Source organism: Bubalus kerabau, chromosome 22 (genome assembly GCF_029407905.1).
Source record: "Bubalus kerabau isolate K-KA32 ecotype Philippines breed swamp buffalo chromosome 22, PCC_UOA_SB_1v2, whole genome shotgun sequence".
In the NCBI taxonomy this organism is placed as follows: Eukaryota; Metazoa; Chordata; class Mammalia; order Artiodactyla; family Bovidae; genus Bubalus; species Bubalus kerabau.
This window is the reverse complement of record NC_073645.1, coordinates 21,101,325-21,120,849: the sequence shown is the minus strand read 5'-3', so window position 1 is coordinate 21,120,849 and position 19,525 is coordinate 21,101,325. Positions and strand designations below refer to the sequence as shown.

Here is a 19,525-nt window from a genome sequence, read left to right as displayed (position 1 = left end):
TAAAAGAAAAGTCAGGGGTGGGGGACTTCTCTGGCAGTCCAGTGGTTGACTCTGTACTTCCAATGCAGGGCGCATGGGTTTGACCCCTCATCGGGGAGCTAAGATCCTACATGCCATGAGTTGTGCAATCTAAATACATTTTAAAAAATATAAAGAACGAAGAGATGAAAAGACAAGGAGCCATTACACTCTCATTGTATTTTGATCATAGGTAAAAAGTGGCCATGTAGGAACACATCTCTACAGGGACTATTAGGGTGATCCTGCATAGGCTGATGCAGTTAGTGCTCCTGTTTCTGGGACTGCAGAAAGGGCAGTACTGCCCTTGCCAAACCATGGCAGTGAGAATAGAAAAGTAGGTGCTCGGACTCGCAGAATGACTGGCTGCAGGTGTCAGAGGAAGGCAGTCTCAGACCTGCAGAGGCTTTGTGTGTGTATATCTGGATGCCTGGGTGAAAACAACATTGAAAATCAGGAGACACAGGGTAGCATAGTTCAGTATTTCAAAAAAAGACTTTAGGACTTCTCTGCTGGTCCAGTGGTTAAGAAACTGCCTGCCAATGAAGGGTTCAATTCCTGGTCTGGGAGGATTCCACATGTGGTGGAACAACTAACTCTGTGCACCACAACCGCTAAGTCTGTGCTCTAGAGCCTGCTTACAGCAACTGCCGGAGCCCACGTGCCCCGCAGCCCGTGCTTCCCAGCAAGAGAAGCCGCCGCCATGAGAAGCCCATGCACTGCAACAAAGAGCAGCCCCGACTCACCACAACTAGAGGAAAGCCTGCACAGCAACGAAGACCCAGCACAGCCGGATATAAACAAATAAATAAAATTTAAATAAAATCTGCAAGGGTGGTTTGGAGGGCAATGCCAGTCATGCAAGGCCTATGAGATGTACTCAGATCAGGGTTCCTGCAAGTTGCTTCTGGGCCCTACCCTCTTTCCCTTTAATCCACTCTTCTGGCAGATCAACTTCCTAATGCCCAGTCTTGCTCAGGTTACCCACCATCCCCACTCTGAACAGGTCCACAGTACCTCCTGAGTAAAACCCTTAGCTTCTTAACATAGTATCCAGAACTCAAAGGCCTGGTCCTGGTCCACTCTTCCAACCTTCTCTTGAAGCCTTTTGCTCCTATCACACTGGGCCCTTGCCAGCTTCCACATGTATTTAACATGATCCTGTCTCCCCATATTTGGTCCTATTCTTTCTGCAGAGAGTACCATTCCCCCAAATTTCTATCTGTCTAAATCTTACTTGGTCCAGCTACAAACCTCCTCTAACAGGGAGTGGTTCCTCCTGCCCTCTGCCTTCCCACCCCATTCAGCTCACCCAGTGGGGCTCTTACTACATACTTTCTGTATTAACTTGGGTTGGTCCAGACTGTAAAATCCAGAGAGTCCTTTGATTGCCTGACCAGAATAATTTTTCCACTCTCTTTAGAGACAGCATCAGTGCCACCCAAAACCCAGAGGATAGGGGAGCAGAGAACCCTTAAAGAGATGCTTGGTGCTTTGAAACAAAGACCTATGTCCAAGTATAGGTGGGATGTAGCTTTTCCATATGGAGAAGGCAATGGCATCCCACTCCAGTACTCCTGCCTGGAAAATCCCATGGATGGAGGAGCCTGGTGGGCTGCCGTCTAAGGGGTTGCACAGAGTTGGACACGACTGAAGTGACTTAGCAGCAGCAGCAGCTTTTCCATAAGACCTGTGTAAACTCACTATTTTACTTAATACCTCTTTGATATATTTGGTTCACATGTTCCTTTATTCATTCAAAAATAGCTACATAAGCAAAAACCAAATATAGTCCTTAACTCATAGAACTTACAGTCTAGTGGGAGAAGCCAAAACTAATCAATAATAAAAACAAACCTAGAAATGCTGCAAAATGGTAACCTGAGACATAGTGATTGAATCTTGAGAGGGTTTTCAGGTTTTCTAATTCACACGATCCTGTAAATGATTTTAACTGGGTGACGAGCCTTTTATTTCACAATTAAACTGGTCCTTTACATGTTCCAGAAGAGGTACCTTTGGATTTAATTCACGCTGAAGTGTGAATGAGCAAGGCAGCCCTCTCTTCCTAAATCCTTGAAAGAAGATAGATCCTGTGGTTGAAGATGACTGCAGAGGCCTAAGGAGGCTAAAGAACAGTTTCCTTCACTTTCTGATTTTGACTGGGGGACACTTGGAAGCTGGCTCTGAAGGATCCTGTCTACAGGACAAGAGAGGTGTGGAAGTCATAAGGCCTTTGCTGACCTTCACTCTTTTTAGTAGCTATAGAAGCATCATGTGCAAAATTTATCTGTGTACCAAAACAACCTGCACAAGACTGGGTTATAATGGCAGGAAAAAAGGATCCCTCCCAGCTTCAGCTCACATGATGGTGGAGATAACACCCAGCACGGAGAGTTCATAATGTACTGGCCCATTTCTGAACATCACATATATGTTACTCCTTTGAAACTTACCATCAGCACCTGGGGCCTGCTTACCTGAGGTCTGGGATGTTTTTGATTAGAGCACCAGAGAGATTCCAATTCAAAATGATTCATTTGGTTTGCAGGTCTTCCAACTCACCCTGCAAGACTGAGGACCACTGCCACCTCCCTCAACTCTGCCCCACGCCAAGCCTGGCTGCTTGTGGTACTTTCAGGCTTTCAGAGAGTTTGGTCTTTGCCTCTGCTGTGGCCCAGCCAGCCTGGCCCCCTTGCCCTCCAGCTACAGTCTGAGTTTTTGAAGTGTAGGATCCATGGCTTATTCAACACTTTAGCCCCAGATGGTGACTCCCAATGAGTAATGCTTCAGGACTGTGTGAGCTTCCAGTCCTCTTCTCTGCCAGCTTCTTAACTCTGACCTTGTGGTCCTGGCTAGGGAAAATGACCTAGCCAGAACTTTCACTCTGGGGTTCCAGCCCTGAACTAGTTTGTTTTTAGCTGTATAGAACCGGTTCTCCTCATTCCCCTCACTGAGTTCCCTCCCCGGATTTCTGGCCCTGTGGCCAATTTTTGAAGAGGATTCCATAGCAAAGCTGGACAGTTTTTTTTTTTTCCCCCAACATGTGAAATATGTAGATGTTAGTCTTTAGTGTGTCTGAAGGAGACTGAAGGGTTAAGCTTTGCCCCAGCCCGGAGTAACCATGTGCCCCAGGAAGTAAACTATTGGGAATGATTTGTAGCACACATTTGTCCTTTTATTTTTCCCCATTTTTGCCCGTGATCCCCCACTGGGTGAGCTTTGTTGGGAGACAGAGCCCTCCCCCAGGAAGAAGGGTAGAGGCAAATGACCTCGGCCAAGTCAATCGGATGTTCTTCTGATGACTCTGCCTCTCCAGGGGGGTGACTTGGAGACCCATCAGCAGAGGGGTGACTGCTGAGAGTCAAGTGGCACTAAATGGACTGACCTTGGCTGGGTTTCCTTTTCCTTAGCCCCCTTCCTTCTTGCCAGCTCTTCAACCTAGTTTAATTCCAATGAATCCAGTTTCTGTTATGTTAGCCAAAGTTAAGTTTCCAGAGCTTGCAATCCAGATTGACATAAATCTGAATGTACATCTGCAGGGGATGGTTTAAATAAACCAGGGAATGGCTATAAGATGGAATACTACATAGCAGTTCAAAAGATTAATGGCAGGGAATTCCCTGGCAGTCCAGAGGTTAGGACTCCAGGCTTTTACTTTAGAGGGTGTGGGTTTGATTCCTGGTCCAGGAACTAGGATCCCACGCTTCGAGGCGCAACCATAAGAAAAAGTTGAAAGAGTTATAGCAGATCTAGGTGTTCTGACATGGAAAAATCTCTAAGATGCAAGTCTAAGTACAATATGTACAGCATTATCTAAAACTTAAAATTATGTATTTCTCTGTATATGTATGTGTTACCAGTAGAATGAGAAATCACGAGTGACGTTCTTTTGTTATGCTGTATTTTCAGGCCTAGAACAGTGACTGGCACGTTGTAGGCACTCAGTAAATATTTGTTGAATAAACGTATTGCATAGAAAAAGATCTGAATGAACACACATCAAACAGAAAATAGGGGTTTCTTAAAGGAGGGACAAGAATTATTTGTATTTTTTTTAAACAAGGACTGTGTCTTCATGTATTACTTGTATTATTAAACAATATAAAAATAAAAGAACTAAATATGAACAGGTGATTAAAAAGCCATTAAAATGTTGATTTCAAAGACTATCATAACAAATACAAGTTAGTTGGCAAGGAAAGGGGGAGAGAATGGGTATTCCAGATGAGTACATGACATTTTGGTGAAGTTGCTGGTCTGTTTGACAAGAGAACTAATCATTACATTTTTTAAGCCTTTTCCCCCTTTTTTTTTTTTCATATGTTCAATAAGCAGTCTCATCCTATCCCTAACCAGGCTCAATATTGATGCAAGACTCAGAAAAGCTTATTGTACACATGATATTTTTATATTTTGACCTAGGCATCAAAATGTCCCACTTTAAGGAGAATGAACAGCAGGAGCAAAAGTGGAAAACAGAAAGTTGCATCTGGGAATTCCAAGTCACTTGCTTTGTTGGAGGGTGGGAGTGGAGAGGACGATGTTGGAACTGCTGGCACGGGCAGATCCTCCTCTTCTTTCTCTTCCACCTTGTTCCTTCTTTTATTTCTCCCTGTATTTCCTCCCCCTTCCCTTGAGGCGAGGGCCTGGAAACACAAAGATGATTCAAATACCCCCTCTGCCTTCAAACTCCAGATCTGTTGGGATAGGTAGATGGATTTGCAATCACATTTGCGGTGGACTCAAGTCCACGCCTCTGCTCTTCAACCATCTTTTAGATCCCTGGCCTTCTTCCTTTCTCCACATTTCTGAATTCCTGCCAATCTGTTCTCTACTTGGATATTTAGACCTTCATAATTCTAAACTGTGTTCTGTTGTTTGTGACTCATGTGTTCATTTGTCTCCCTGAGTTTACTGTAATCTCCTTGAGGGCTGGGGCCACTTTTCTGTGACCTTTTGTTCAGCCAAGCAGTTGGAAACAAGATGACTTTCTGAACTTTCATGAATGCCTGCTGTACAGCTGTGCTTATCATCACGCTGACAATCAATTACTCAACAGGGTAAGGATGATTTCAGGAGAGCCGTGACATCCTTGCAGAAACAGGGTGTGCAGGCTTGTCAGCTGCAGGCTACTTTTACAGCACTCAGTCAGCAATGATACTTGCTTTTAATCAGAAGTCACAGAATAACAGTTGGTTTTGAGGAGGAACCCTCCCTTTTTCAGGGTAACCGATTAAACTGTAACTACAAGTGCAACGTATGGTCCTTATCACACAGTAATGGAGATAGAAGGGCTATCTGAGAAGGGAGTTCAGCTATTTTTTTTTTTTGGCTGCATGATGCAGCATGCCAGATCTTAGTTCCCTGACCAGGAATTGAACCCATGCCTCCTGAAGTGGAAGCATAGAGACTTAACTACTGGATCACCAGGGAATTCCTGTGGAGTTTAGCATTCTTAATACTTACTGTCTCACCTTGAACATTTATCTAGACCTAGTGTGTGCTAGGCACTCTGCTGTGAAGCAGCTCTTCAGAGGTGATCTCATTTAATCTTCACAATACCCCTCTGAGAATTATTATTGTCCTCACTTTACAGAAAAGGAAACAGAATCAGAAAATCAAGTAACTTGTCTGGGGTCACACAGCTCGAAATGATGGAGCCAAAAATTGAAACTAGGCTCACTAACTTTACAGCTTAACTCTTAATTATAGTGCTGTAGTTCCCCAAATATTAATGACATTGCATAAAAAAAAATATCATCAAAACAGATGAACCAGAGATACAGTTGTATGGTCTTCTTCTAGTTGTAGTGTTAATAGTTTAAAGTTTTGAACATTTCATTTGTGTGAAAGCATCAATTTAATTCAGTCAATTAATTGATGTCCTGGGTGTCATGAGACCAGGAAAAAAACCTAAAAAACTTGTTCACACTTCAGGGAAATGGCAGGATTTGAGCCTTGGGTTCCCTTCTTTGTATATGCAGAAATTATACAACCTGGATTTTCCAAGGCTGCCTGGGGTTCAGTGAAAAATTTCACTGTTGAATTTTGCCTTTCTTTTCATGCATTTGCACAATAAGGACAATTTGTTCAACATAAAACTAAATGCAATTTTATTTAGACATTTTACCCAAAATTCATCAATTGAAATAATTAGAACACATGATTCAATTTTTGGTTTGGATAACAGAGTCTGAGTATTTGCTTATGCATTTGTCCAAAAAATATTTATCAAAAGGCCACTGTGTGCCAGATGCCACGGGGAGCAAAATAGATGTAGTCTCTACTCATGTGTGGCGGGAAGTCTAGTTGGGAACCCTCACATGAAATGAACGGTCACATAAACTATATAAGTTGTGGTGAGAGCTATGAAGGAAGAGTTCAAGTGCTATGTGAAAGTTTGGTAGGGAAACTGATTTATTCAGAGGGGGCCATGGAAGGCATCTGAATCAGTGACTTTTATTTATTTGTTTATTTTGGCTGCACCACTCAGCTTGTGGGGATCTTAGTTCCCTAACCAGAGATCAAACCAGGCCCCCCACAGTGGATATGCAGAGTCCTAACCACTAGACTGCCAGGGAATTCCCTGCACCAGTGACTTTTAAACTGAGATGTGAAAAATAATAAGGCAGGCCCCCCAGGAAAAGCAACAGAGCAAAGGCTTCTGAGAAACTGAAATGTATGTGGATAGAACTTAGTGAAAGAAAAGGAGAGTGCTGGGTGAGCCTCGAGTGAAAGGTTGTCAGAGAGAACAACAGGAAAAATATCCATGGGAAAACCCAGCAGAGGAAACTAACACAGAGAAAGAAATTAATGCTTTAAGTTTACAATGTTCTAGCATCTATTGCCTCAGTTAATCCTCACCAGAAGCCTGTGAGGCAGGGAGGGAAAGCATGATTATGATTCTTTCTCTCTGAGGATTAAAGCTCGGCCAGGGACAAAATTAGGCAGGTTTTGGCTCCATGATTCAGATCAGAGAGGCAAACTGTGGCTTCCCTGGGAAGCCAGAAGGGAGCGGGTGGAATGAAGTGACCCACTGGTATGCTGTCTGAAGAAAGCAGGCTGTGAAACAAATTTAGTAAGTACTTCTTGTCTGCCACTCTGTACCTCTGTATCAGGACAGAAAACTAATCTTGCCATTTTAGACAGTGACTCTTGAAGTCGTTTTCAAGTCCGACAATTCTGTAATTCTGAGACTTACACATCAGGACAGAATTTGAGCGTAAGCTGTATATTTCTGACTTGAAGCTAAAAGTCGGTGGAATCCGAAGAGTTAATCAAAATAAGAAACTACAACTCCCCGCAGGCCGCGGGGCTGGGTTTCCCGCAGGCCGCGGGGCTGGGTTTCCCACCGCCCCCTCCTTGGCCCCTCACCCCTTTCTTTTCCGCCACGACAGGGGGCCACTAATGACGGTTAGTTATTTGAACAGACCAATAATGTCATGAAGCTATTCGGGTTGAGGAGGGGCGGGCAAGTTATCCAATCGTATAAAAAAGGAAGGGAAGACTTTAGCCAATCGAAAGGCATGAGGGCGGGGCCAGGGTTGGGGGCGGTGAAAGAAGTTTGCTGACTAAGATGGCGACTGAGGCGCAGAGTGAAGGGGAGGTGCCAGCCCCGGAGCCTGGCCGGAGGTGAGCCCAGTTCTTGGTCCAGCTGCCTAGGAAACGAGGCAGTGGGCTGGTCGTACTGACGCCTTTCTCTTGGGTCACGGTGACCCAGGGAGCCAGGCTTTGTTCTTTTTTTCTGCGGCGTTTCTCATCTTTGCGCCTGCAGGGACTGAGGCTCGGTGGTCTGGCGCCGGCGCTGGGCACAGCCAGGACCCTGCTTGATCCTGCTGTTGCTATTGGGAGGTCCACTAGCGGGGTTGGCTGCAAACCGACCTGTTTGTGGTGGCAACGCTGCGTGCCTTTGCGCTGAGACTCATCTCGATGGTGAGGAAACAAGCCCAGAGCTGTTAAGCGAATTCCCCAACGTCGCACAGCGCTGGGAGAGAACGCTGTCAGATCAGATCAGATCAGTCGCTCAGTCGTGTCCGACTCTTTGCGACCCCTGGGTCTCCCGCGTTGTAGACAGACGCTTTACCGTCTGAGCCACCAGGGAAGTAGGGGGAGAACGCTGTCAGTACTTTTTAATCTCTTCCGAGGCAGTTTATATGGTTAATTCGGAGCACAGATTTGAGTGTCGTTTAGATATGGATTTGAGTCCTTGGATCAGTTAAACATTTGAAAAATTTTAGAGTAGTGAAAACACTTAGCATGAGATCTACCCTGTTGGTAAAATTTTAAGAGCACAGTGAGTGCTGTCGACTGTAGGTAGTGTTGTGCAGTAATTCTCAAAAGCTTATTCATTTTGCTTAACTAAAACTTTAATAGTAACTTCCCATTGCTCTTCTCCCAGCTGCTAGCAAGCCCCATTCCATTCTTTAATTCTGTGACTTTGACCATTTTAGACATCTCGTGTAAGCGGATATCTCATATAAGTGGAATCATTTGTCTTTCTGCAACTGGCTTATTTCAGTTAGCATAATGTCCTCAAGTTTCATCCACACTGTCACATACTGCAGAATTTTCTTTTGTAAAGGCGAGTAATATTCCACTCTATGTATATACCATAGTTTGCCTGTATATATTCATATGTCCATGGACATTTAGGTTGTTGCCACATCTTGGCTTTTGTTAATTGTGCCTCAGTGAACATGAGACTTGTTAATAATTCTTTGAGATCCTAATTTCATACTTTTGGATAAATACAAAGAAGGAAATTTCTGGGTCCTAGGGTAGTTCTATTTTAATTTTTTTTGTGTGAACTTCTAGGCTGCTCGCTGCTGTTGTTTAGTCTCTAAGTTGTGTCTGACTCTTTTGCAACCCTATGGACTATAGCCCGCCAGGCTCCTCTGTCCATGAGATTTCCCAGGCAGGGATACTGGAGTGGGTTGCCAGGAGACCTAGGGATCAAACTGGTGTCTTCTGCATTGGTAGGTGGATTCTTTACCACTGAGCTATGCACTGCCCTGTTTTGTTTTCCTGCCAACAGTGTACAAAGGTTCCAGATTCTCCAGGTCCTCACCAACATTTTTTTTTTTTTTAATCATAGCCATCCTGACAGATGTGAGATGATACTGACTGTGTTGAGGAACAAGGCAAGGCTGCCCACTCTTGCCACTTCTGCTCAACATAGTATTGGAAGTCCTAGCCAGAGCAATTAGGCAAGAAAAAGAAACAAGGAGGGATTGAAATAAGAAAAGGAAGAAGTAAAGTTATCCCTCTTTGAAGACATGATTTTGTATGTAGGAAATCCTTAAGATGCTAACAAAAAAAAAAAACAAACTTCGAATTTATGAACAGGTTCAAGTTGCAGGATACAAAATTAACATACAAAAATCAGTTATGATTCTATACACTAAGAATGAACTATCTGAAAAGGAAATTAGGAAAAGAATCATAATTATAGGAGCACTAAAAACAATAAAATACTTGGGCCAATTTTTAAACTTCTCTCAGCTTCAGTTTCTTCATTTGTAAACAGACATAATGATGTCTACTCCCGAGAATGTCAGGATTAAACCAGACAATCCTTTTAAAGCTGTCAGTGCTGAACCTAGTAGTTAATAACCACTCCATACTTAATAGTTTTTTGTTCTTCTAGTAGAAGAACTAAAGAACAAATCAGAGGAATCAGTTTAGGAAATCATTGCTTTATTTTTACAGTGTTTTCTCCCAAGTTAGCACACTCCCAAGTCAGCTTTTCCTAGAAAGAATTTCTAGGTGGTTTTACCCCAGCTTTAAGAACTTAGTTGTCTTAATTGAGAAAATGCATATTGGAATTCAGTGAAAGAAAAAAGAAAGTGAGGTTGTTCAGTCGTGTTCGACTCTGCGACCCCATGGGCTGTAGACTACCACACCCCTCCATCCATGGGATGTTCTGAGTACTAGAGTGGGTTGTCATTTCCTTCTCCAGAGGATCTTCCCAGCCTAGGGATCTAACCTGGGTCTCCCACATTGTAAGCAGATGCTTTACCGTCTGAGCCACCAGGGAAGCCTTAGTTCAGTCTGGAATTCAGTAGAGTGAGCTTATTTACAGTGTTGTTTGTTGAGTCTCTAAGTCAAGTCTGACTCTTTTTTTTTTTTTAATTATTTTTTTATTGAAGGATAATTGCTTTACAAAATTTTGTTGTTTTCTGTCAAACCTCAACATGAATCAGCCATCAGTTCAAATCAGTTGCTCAGTCTTGTCCGACTCTTTGCGACCCCATGAATCGCAGCACGCCAGGCCTCCCTGTCCATCACCAACTCCCGGAGTTCACTCAGACTCACGTCCATCGAGTCAGTGATGCCATCCAGCCATCTCATCCTCTGTTGTCCCCTTCTCCTCCTGCCCCCAATCCCTCCCAGCACCAGAGTTTTTTCCAATGAGTCAACTCTTCGCATAAGGTGGCCAAAGTACTGGAGTTTCAGCTTTAGCATCAGTCCTTCCAAAGAAATCCCAGGGCTCATCTCTTTCAGAATGGACTGGTTGGATCTCCTTGCAGTCCAAGGGACGCTCAAGAGTCTTCTCCAACACCACAGTTCAAAAGCATCAATTCTTCTGCGCTCAGCTTTCTTCACAGTCCAACCCTCACATCCATACATGATCACAGGAAAAACCATAGCCTTGACTAGACGAACCTTTGTTGGCAAAGTAATGGCTCTGCTTTTCAATATGCTATCTAGGTTGGTCATAACTTTCCTGCCAAGGAGTAAGTGTCTTTTAATTTCATGGCTGCAGTCACCATCTGCAGTGATTTTGGAGCCCCCAAAAATAAAGTCTGACACTGTTTCCATTGTTTCCCCATCTATTTCCCATGAAGTGGTGGGACCAGATGCCATGATCTTAGTTTTCTGAATGTTGAGCTTTAAGCCAACTTTTTCACTCTCCACTTTCACTTCCATCAAGAGGCTTTTTAGTTCCTCTTCACTTTCTGCCATAAGGGTGGTGTCATGTGCCTATCTGAGGTTATTGATATTTCTCCCGGCAATCTTGATTCCAGCTTGTGTTTCTTCCAGCCCAGCGTTTCTCATGATGTACTCTGATTATAAGTTAAATAAGCAGGGTGACAATGTACAGCCTTGACGTACTCCTTTTCCTATTTGGAACCAGTCTGTTGTTTCATGTCCAGTTCTAACTGTTGCTTCCTGACCTGCATACAGATTCTCAAGAGGCAGGTCAGGTGGTCTGGTATTCCCGTCTCTTGAAGAATTTTCCATAGTTTCTTGGGATCCACACAGTCAAAGGCTTTGGCATAGTCAATAAAGCAGAAATAGATGTTTTTCTGGAACTCTCTTGCTTTTTCCATGATCCAGCGGATGTTGGCAATTTGATCTCTGGTTCCTTTGCCTTTTCTAAAACCAGCTTGAACATCTGGAAGTTCACGGTTCACGTATTGCTGAAGCCTGGCTTGGAGAATTTTGAGCATTACTTTACTAGCATGTGAAATAAGTGCAATTGTGCGGTAGTATAGGTATACATATATCCCCTCCCTTCTGAACCTCCCTCCCATCTCCCTCCCCATCCCACACCTCTAGGTTGATATAGAGCCCTTGTTTGAGTTTCCTGAGCCATACACAGCAAATTCCTGTTGGCTATCTATTTTACATATGGGAGTCTGACTTTTTTGCAACCCTCTGGGCTTTAGCCTGCCAGGCCTGTGTTGTATACATTGCCCCAGTGTAAATGAGTAAAACTTTTGGTTGGTATCTGTTGGTGCTGTTTGTATTGAATAGGAGAATGCACATCTCCAAAAACTGGGTTTGTGGGTAGGACCTGGACTCATTACTTAGCAGAGATGGGAGTGGTTGTATGTTATTTCATATTTTATTGGGAAGAATTTTCCCCTCTTGGAGCTGCCTGTAAATGGTTAGGTCATTTTCCCCCCCCAGAAACTGTAGAGGGAATTGATGAGTTTGATTAGATCATCCTTTAGCCTGCTCTAAAATCTTGAATTGTGATGAAAATCTGAAGACAAAATAACATTCGACAGCAGTAATAGTTTGAATTTCTTTAAAGGATATTGCTATTTGAATTTAAATTTGGGGCAATAGTATTAGTTACATAATCAGTCGATATTCACAGACTGTTATCTGAACCTGAAATAGTTCATAGAGAAGTTGAGTTTTCTAAGGGCTTTTTGAGGGCAGGTCATGTATATTTTTATTATGTATTCCCAACAATTAGGTTTGTGTAGGTGGTCTACAGTTTACTGGCCAATACTTTGGCCGCTTGATGCAAACAGCTCACTCATTGGAAAAGACCCTGATGGTTTTGAAAGATTGAAGACAAAAGGAAAGGAGGGGAGCAGAGAATGAGATGGTTGGATAGCATCACCAACTCAGTGGACATGAACTTGAGCAAACTACAGGAGATAGTGAGGGACAGGGAGGCCTGGTGTCCTGCAGTCCATGGGTTCACAAAGAGTCAGGCACGACTTACTGACTGAACAACAATAGCAAGGTGGTCAGTAATGAATGAATAGTAGTTTTTGGTATTTTTAAGACAAAAATATTACCTTGTGATAGATGCCATGCAAATTACTTTATGCTCTGCAGATATTAACCTTTCTAATCTTCTATTGGTGATATGGTCCCTTGTGGTCCATAAAGAAGAGGAAAGAATTGTCTGATTTGCACAAAGTAATATATATTTGCATGTTGAATGGAGAATATATGATCATCTGTTTAGAACTGTTTTGCTTTCTAGTTCTATTTTTTCATTATTATTTTAAGCCTGCATCTAATAAGGGAAATCCACAAACTGAAGCTATCTACTCTACCAGTAGTAGTATAAAAATAATAGAAAAAAAAGTAGAGACTCTCAAGGGCCAAGGAGAGAAAAAACAAAAGCAGGAAAAGAATTATAGCCACCTACCCACATAATTGGCAGTAGGGAAATATGGCTCAGTATTTTTTGAGTTGAAAAGAGGCATAAAAAGAAAGTCCTAACTATTATTAGATGAAGAGGGGAAATTGATAACAAAGAGTCACAGGCTTTTTAACCTCAATATTCCCTGAAAAAAAGAAACCCACTGTGAACCAGAAAAGCAAACAAGAACATACAGGAGTGGAGAGAGGCAGAGCAAGTCCTGGAAGTGAAAGCATTTGTGAAAAGTTGGAGACAGTTAATATACCAGCAGTGTCTAGGTTTTGGAGCCCTGCCCATGGGACTTAGGAATAGCAGGAAGCTTTGGAACAGACTTTGGGATAGTTACATCCCAGTTTGGAAATGTTTTTGGAGGATAAGGAAGGTGTCTGAAGATGGGGAAAGTGCCCTGTATCCTGCTGAATCACTACAGTGTAGACTTTGTAAAGTCCCTTTTTAAAATTACATTGTTCTTTTCTCTTAGAAGACAGCAGTGTGGCCCTTCAAGAAAAGTGATAGACAGAACCTGTTGATCTTAGGAAGAATTTTCTGTTCTCACTTGTAAAAGTAGAAAACATGGTTTAAAAATGTCTGAATCCAGTTTTTTTGGCTGCTGAGCTGTGAGGTGTTCGAGATCTTAGTTTCCCGAACAGGGATTAATGGGCCCATGGCAGCAAGAGCACCGAGTCCTAACCACTTGACCACCAGAGAACTCCCTGAATCTAATTTGTTATTTGTACTGTCAAATTCTGTGAACTGAAATGAGGAATAGATTCTTTAGGGGTCTTTCTGGAATCAGAATCTTTTTATTTTGCATTTTTATCAGTTTATCTGGCTTAGAGAGTTTATTTACAGGAAAGGGCACTCTTGGTGGGAGGAGAGGGGAAGAAGAAAATAGAATTTTAAAGTTAATCTTTATAAACTGGTCAATGGGCTACCTTTCTTTGCCTCTAACTTTTAGCTGTAGAGTTTGTAAGGTTAAACAGTGTTGAAGAAGGAGGTTTCTGGGTGGTTGTGGGGAAGGTCCTTAGAGAGCAGCAGTCTTTTTGTTAATGCAAGTTCAAAAAACTGTTTTATCTGTTAAATGGACTTAAGGACTGATTCCATTCAGGTTCATAAGCCAATTGATAAGGCAATTTAGGTAATTTGCATAAAGTATATAAATGAACTTATTTGCACTCATCTCACACCCTAGTAGGAGAAGGCAATGGCACCCCACTCCAGTGCTCTTGCCTGGAAAATCCCATGGACGGAGGAGCCTGGTGGGCTGCAGTCCATGGGGTCGCTAAGAGTCGGACACGACTGAGCGGTTTCACTTTTACTTTTCATTTTCATGCATTGGAGAAGGAAATGGCAACCCACTCCAGTGTTCTTGCCTGGAGAATCCCAGGGACGGGGGAGCCTGGTGGGCTGCCATCTATGGGGTCACACAGAGTCGGACACGACTGAAGTGACTTAGCAGCAGCAGCAGCACAAGCTAGTAAAGTAATGCTCAAAATTCTCCAAGCCAGGCTTCAGCAATATGTGAACCGTGAACTTCCAGATGTTTAAGCTGATTTTAGAAAAGGCAGAGGAACCAGAGATCAAATTGCCAACATCCGCTGGATCATGGAAAAAGCAAGAGAGTTCTAGAAAAACATCTATTTCTGCTTTATTGACTATGCCAAAGCCTTTGACTGTGTGGATCCCAAGAAACTATGGAAAATTCTTCAAGAGACGGGAATACCAGACCACCTGACCTGCCTCTTGAGAATCTGTATGCAGGTCAGGAAGCAACAGTTAGAACTGGACATGAAACAACAGACTGGTTCCAAATAGGAAAAGGAGTACGTCAAGGCTGTATATTGTCACCCTGCTTATTTAACTTCTATGCAGAGTACATCATGAGAAACACTGGACTGGAAGAAACACAAGCTGGAATCAAGATTGCCGGGAGAAATATCAATAACCTCAGATATGCAGATAACACCACCCTTATGGCAGAAAGTGAAGAGGAACTAAAAAGCCTCTTGATGAAAGTGAAAGAGGAGAGTGAAAAAGTTGGCTTAAAACTCAACATTCAGAAAACGAAGATCATGGCATCTGGCCCCATCACTTCATGGGAAATAGATGGGGAAACAATGGAAACAGTGTTTATTTTTTTGGGCTCCAAAATCACTGCAGATGGTGACTGCAGCCATGAAATTAAGAGACACTTACTCCTTGGCAGGAAAGTTATGACCAACCTAGATAGCATATTGAAAAGCAGAGCCATTACTTTGCCAACAAAGGTTCGTCTAGTCAAGGCTATGGTTTTTCCTGTGATCATGTATGGATGTGAGGGTTGGACTGTGAAGAAGGCTGAGCGCAGAAGAATTGATGCTTTTGAACTGTGGTGTTGGAGAAGACTCTTGAGCGTCCCTTGGACTGCAAGGAGATCCAACCAGTCCATTCTGAAAGAGATGAGCCCTGGGATTTCTTTGGAAGGACTGATGCTAAAGCTGAAACTCCAGTGCTTTGGCCACCTTATGCAAAGAGTTGACTCATTGGAAAAGACTCTGATGCTGGGAAGGATAGGGGGCAGGAGGAGAAGGGGACGACAGAGGATGAGATGGCTGGATGGCATCACTGACTCAATGGACATGAGTCTGAGTGAACTCCGGGAGTTGGTGATGGACAGGGAGGCTGGTGTGCTGCAATTCATGGGGTCGCAGAGTTGGACACGACTGAGCGACTGAACTGAGCTAAACTGAACAAACCAGAAGTAGATTCATAGACATAGAAAACAAGTTTATGTTTACCAAAGGAGAAAGAACACATACTATATCTAAAATAAACAACAAGGACCTATCCGGCAGTAGCACAGGGAACTGTCTTCAGTGTCTTCTAATAATCTGTAGTGGAAAAGAATCTGAAAAAAGAATACGCATACACACATATATAACTGAATCACTTTGTCTGAAACATTGTAAATCGACTATGCTTCAGTAAAAAATGAAAAAAGAATATACCTGATCTGTTTGTCAGATTGTCCCATTTTATGTTTGAAAGAGACTTATTACAGTTGATTGATTAGATTATTGCTTTCTTTTGTGTTTTAATCAGCACTTATCAGTACTTTCTTCCTGAAGATACCTTCTGGCTACCTTGAGTAAACCCTATTGATTACATTTTATTAACCATGTTTCTAGAAATGCCAGAGTCCATCTATTTTGTGCTGATGTTTTGCTAGTTTTACCTGATCAGCGTTCAACTAGGACACAGAAACTATATAGTAATTTGAAGAAAGAAAGTTTAGTATAAAGAGTTATTGATTCTAACAGGGAATTGGAGTAACAAGGGATTGGCTAATAAATAAAGAGATCACTAAAGAATTACAGATAGAAACCAGCATCAACTATGCGCTGCATATGTATATCAAGTCATCATGCTGTACACTTTATAAATACTATATCTTATCATTTTTTCTGCTAATTATACCTTGATAAAGCTGGATAAAAAGAATCCACTATAATTCTTAGGGCTGAGATAGAATGTGCTAAGAAGAGATAGATACCGTAGGGCAGAGATCCCACGTTGGAGCCACAGAATGGCAGAGAAATAATGTGGTAGAACTTGTTTGAAATTCACCTTCAGGAACCTTCCTGAAACCCACCCCTTTAGGATACTTGGGAAAGCTGTGCATAGCGAGATGTCTCAGGGATGGGGGGGTGTGTGGGTAGAAAGCAGCTGGCTTATGGGTGCTGCTGACTGCTATAACCTGGAGCCTGTCAGTGGAGAAGCTGTGCACGCTGCAGGAGCTTCCCTAGAGGAGCAGCGTGAAACCCTAAAGGGAAAGGCCTTGCTTCCTGCTCTGTCTCTGCAGTGTTCTTTATCAGTAATGCTGAACATTGTACCAGCTAGAAAAGGAAGTATACTTAGAGGCTCTGGCTCCATTTTTGCAGAGTAGTCAGTGATGAATGAGAGGCAATAAGTTGGTGACTGGCACATGGAAAATCATCTTATCTCCAAGTTCCTGGTTTCCCTTGCTGCAACACTGCCTAGCTCTATTCTATAGAGAAGTATGAGGTGGAAGCTTCCATAAGCCTCTTATCCTTATCCATCAGAGGGCAGACGGAATGAAAACCACAATCACAGAAAACTAATCAAACTGATCACATGGACCACAACCTTGTCTAACTCAGTGAGACTATGAGCCATGCCATGTAGGGCCATCAAAGATGGATGGGTCATGCTGGAGAGTTCTGACAAAATGTGGTCCACTAGAGAACGGAATGGCAAACCACTTCAGTATTCTTGCCTTGAGAACCCCATGAACAGTATGCAAAGGCAAAAAGATAGGACACTGAAAGATGAATTCCCCAGGTCGGTAGGTGCCCAATATGCTACTGGAGAACAGTGGAAAAATAACTCCAGAAAGAATGAAGAGACGGAGCCAAAGCAAAAGCAACACCCAGTTGTGGATGTGACTGGTGATGAAAGTAAAGTCCTATGCTGTAAAGAGCAATATTGCATAGGAACCTGGAATGTTAGGTCCATGAATCAAAGCAAATTCGAAGTGGTCAAACAGGACATGGCAAGAGTGAACATCGACATTTTAGGAATCAGTGAACTAAAATGGACAGGAATGGGTGAATTTAACTCAGATGACCATTATATCTACTACTGTGGGCAGGAATCTCGTAGAAGAAATGGAGTAGCTATCATAGTCAACAAAATAGTCCAAAATGCAGTACTTGGATGCAATCTCAAAAACGACAGAATGATCTCTGTTCGTTTCCAAGGCAAATCATTCAATATCATGGTAATCCAAGTCTATGCCCCAACCAGTAACGCTGAAGAAGCTGAAGTTGAATGGTTCTATGAAGACCTACAAGACCTTCTAGAACTAACAGCCAAAAAAGATGTCCTTTTTATTATAGAGGACTGGAATGCAAAAGGAGGAAGTCAAGAGATACCTGGAGTAACAGGCAAATTTGGCCTTGGAGTACAGAATGAAGAAGGGCAAAGGCTAATAGAGTTTTGCCAAGAGAATGCACTGGTCATAGCAAACACCCTCTTCCAACAACACAGGCAAAGACTCTACACATGGACATCACCAGATGGTCAACACCAAAATCAGATTGATTATATTCTTTGCAGCCAAAGATGGAGAAGCTCTATACAGTCAGCAAAAACAAGACCGGGAGCTGAGTGTGGCTCAGATCATGAACTCCTTATTGCCAAATTCAGACTTAAATTGAAGAAAGTAGGGAAAACTACTAGACCATTCGGGTATGACCTAAATTAAATCTCTTAGGATTATACAGTGGAAGTGACAAACAGATTCAAGGGATTAGATCTGAGAGACAGAGTGCCTGAAAACTATGGATGGAGGTTCATGACACTGTACAGGAGGCAATGATCAAGACCATCCTCAAGAAAAAGAAAGGCAAAATGGCTGAGGAGGCCTTACAAATAGCTGAGAAAAGAAGAGAAGCGAAAAGCAAAGGAGAAAAGGAAAGATATACCCATTTGAATGCAGAGTTCCAAAGAATAGCAAGGAGAAATAAGAAAGCCTTCCTCAGTGATTAATGCAGAAAAATAGAGGAAAACAACAGAATGGGAAAGACTAGAGATTTCTTCAAGAAAATTAGAGCTACCAAGGGAACGTTTCATGCAAAGATGGGCACAATAAAGGACAGAAAGGGTATGGACCTAACAGAAGCAGAAGATATTAAAAAGAGGTGGCAGGAATACACAGAAGAACTATACAAAAAAGATCTTCATGACCCAGATAATCATGATGGTGTGATCACTGACCTAGAGCCAGACATCCTGGAATGTGAAGTCAGGTGGGCCTTAGGAAGCATCACTACGAACAAAGCTAGTGGAGGTGATGGAATTCCAGTTGAACTATTCCAAATCCTGAAAGATGATGCTGTGAAAGTGCTGCACTCAATATGTCAGCAAATTTGGAAAACTCAGCAGTGGCCACAGGACTGGAAAAGGTCAGTTTTCATTCCAATCCCAAAGAAAGGCAATGCCAAAGAATGCTCAAACTATTGCACAGTTGCACTCATCTCATGTGCTAGTAAAGTAATGCTCAAAATTCTCTAAGCCAGGCTTCAACAGTAGGTGAACCATAAACTGTGAACTTCCAGATATTCAAGCTGGATTTAGAAAAGGCAGAGGAACCAGAGATCAAATTGCCAATATCCATTGGATCATTGCAAAAGCAAGAGAGTTCCAGAAAAACTTCTGCTTTATTGACTATGCCAAAGCCTTTGACTATGTGGATCACAACAAACTGTGGAAAATTCTGAAAGAGATGGGAATACCAGACCACCTGACCTGCCTCCTGAGAAATCTTGGCCTACCTATGCAGGCCAAGAAGAAACAGTTGGAACTGGACATGGATCAACAGACTGGTTCCAAATCCGTAAAGGAGTATGTTAAAGTTGTATATTGTCAACCTGCTTATTTAACTTATATGCAGAGTACATCATGCAAAATGCTGGGCTGGATGAAGCACAAGCTGCAATGAAGATTGCCAGGAGAAATATCAATAACCTCAGATATGCAGATGACACCACCCTTATGGCAGAAAGTGAAGAAGTACTTAAAGAGCTGAAAGTGATAGTGAAATGAAAG

The 19,525-nt window shown here is 42.6% G+C and overlaps 1 protein-coding gene across 3 annotated transcripts in view; it reads left to right on the top strand.

Moving 5' to 3' along the window:
- Positions 1–7,508: 7,508 nt before the first annotated feature.
- Positions 7,509–19,525, top strand: part of ARHGAP19 (Rho GTPase activating protein 19) — a 70,889-nt gene continuing 58,872 nt past the window's right edge. For 2 of the 3 annotated variants that reach the window (XM_055559859.1, XM_055559858.1), the window contains exon 1: positions 7,509–7,653. In XM_055559859.1, the coding sequence (XP_055415834.1) occupies positions 7,598–7,653 (56 nt within the window). In that variant the 5' untranslated portion in view covers positions 7,509–7,597. The other variant, XM_055559860.1, reaches the window with a different exon arrangement.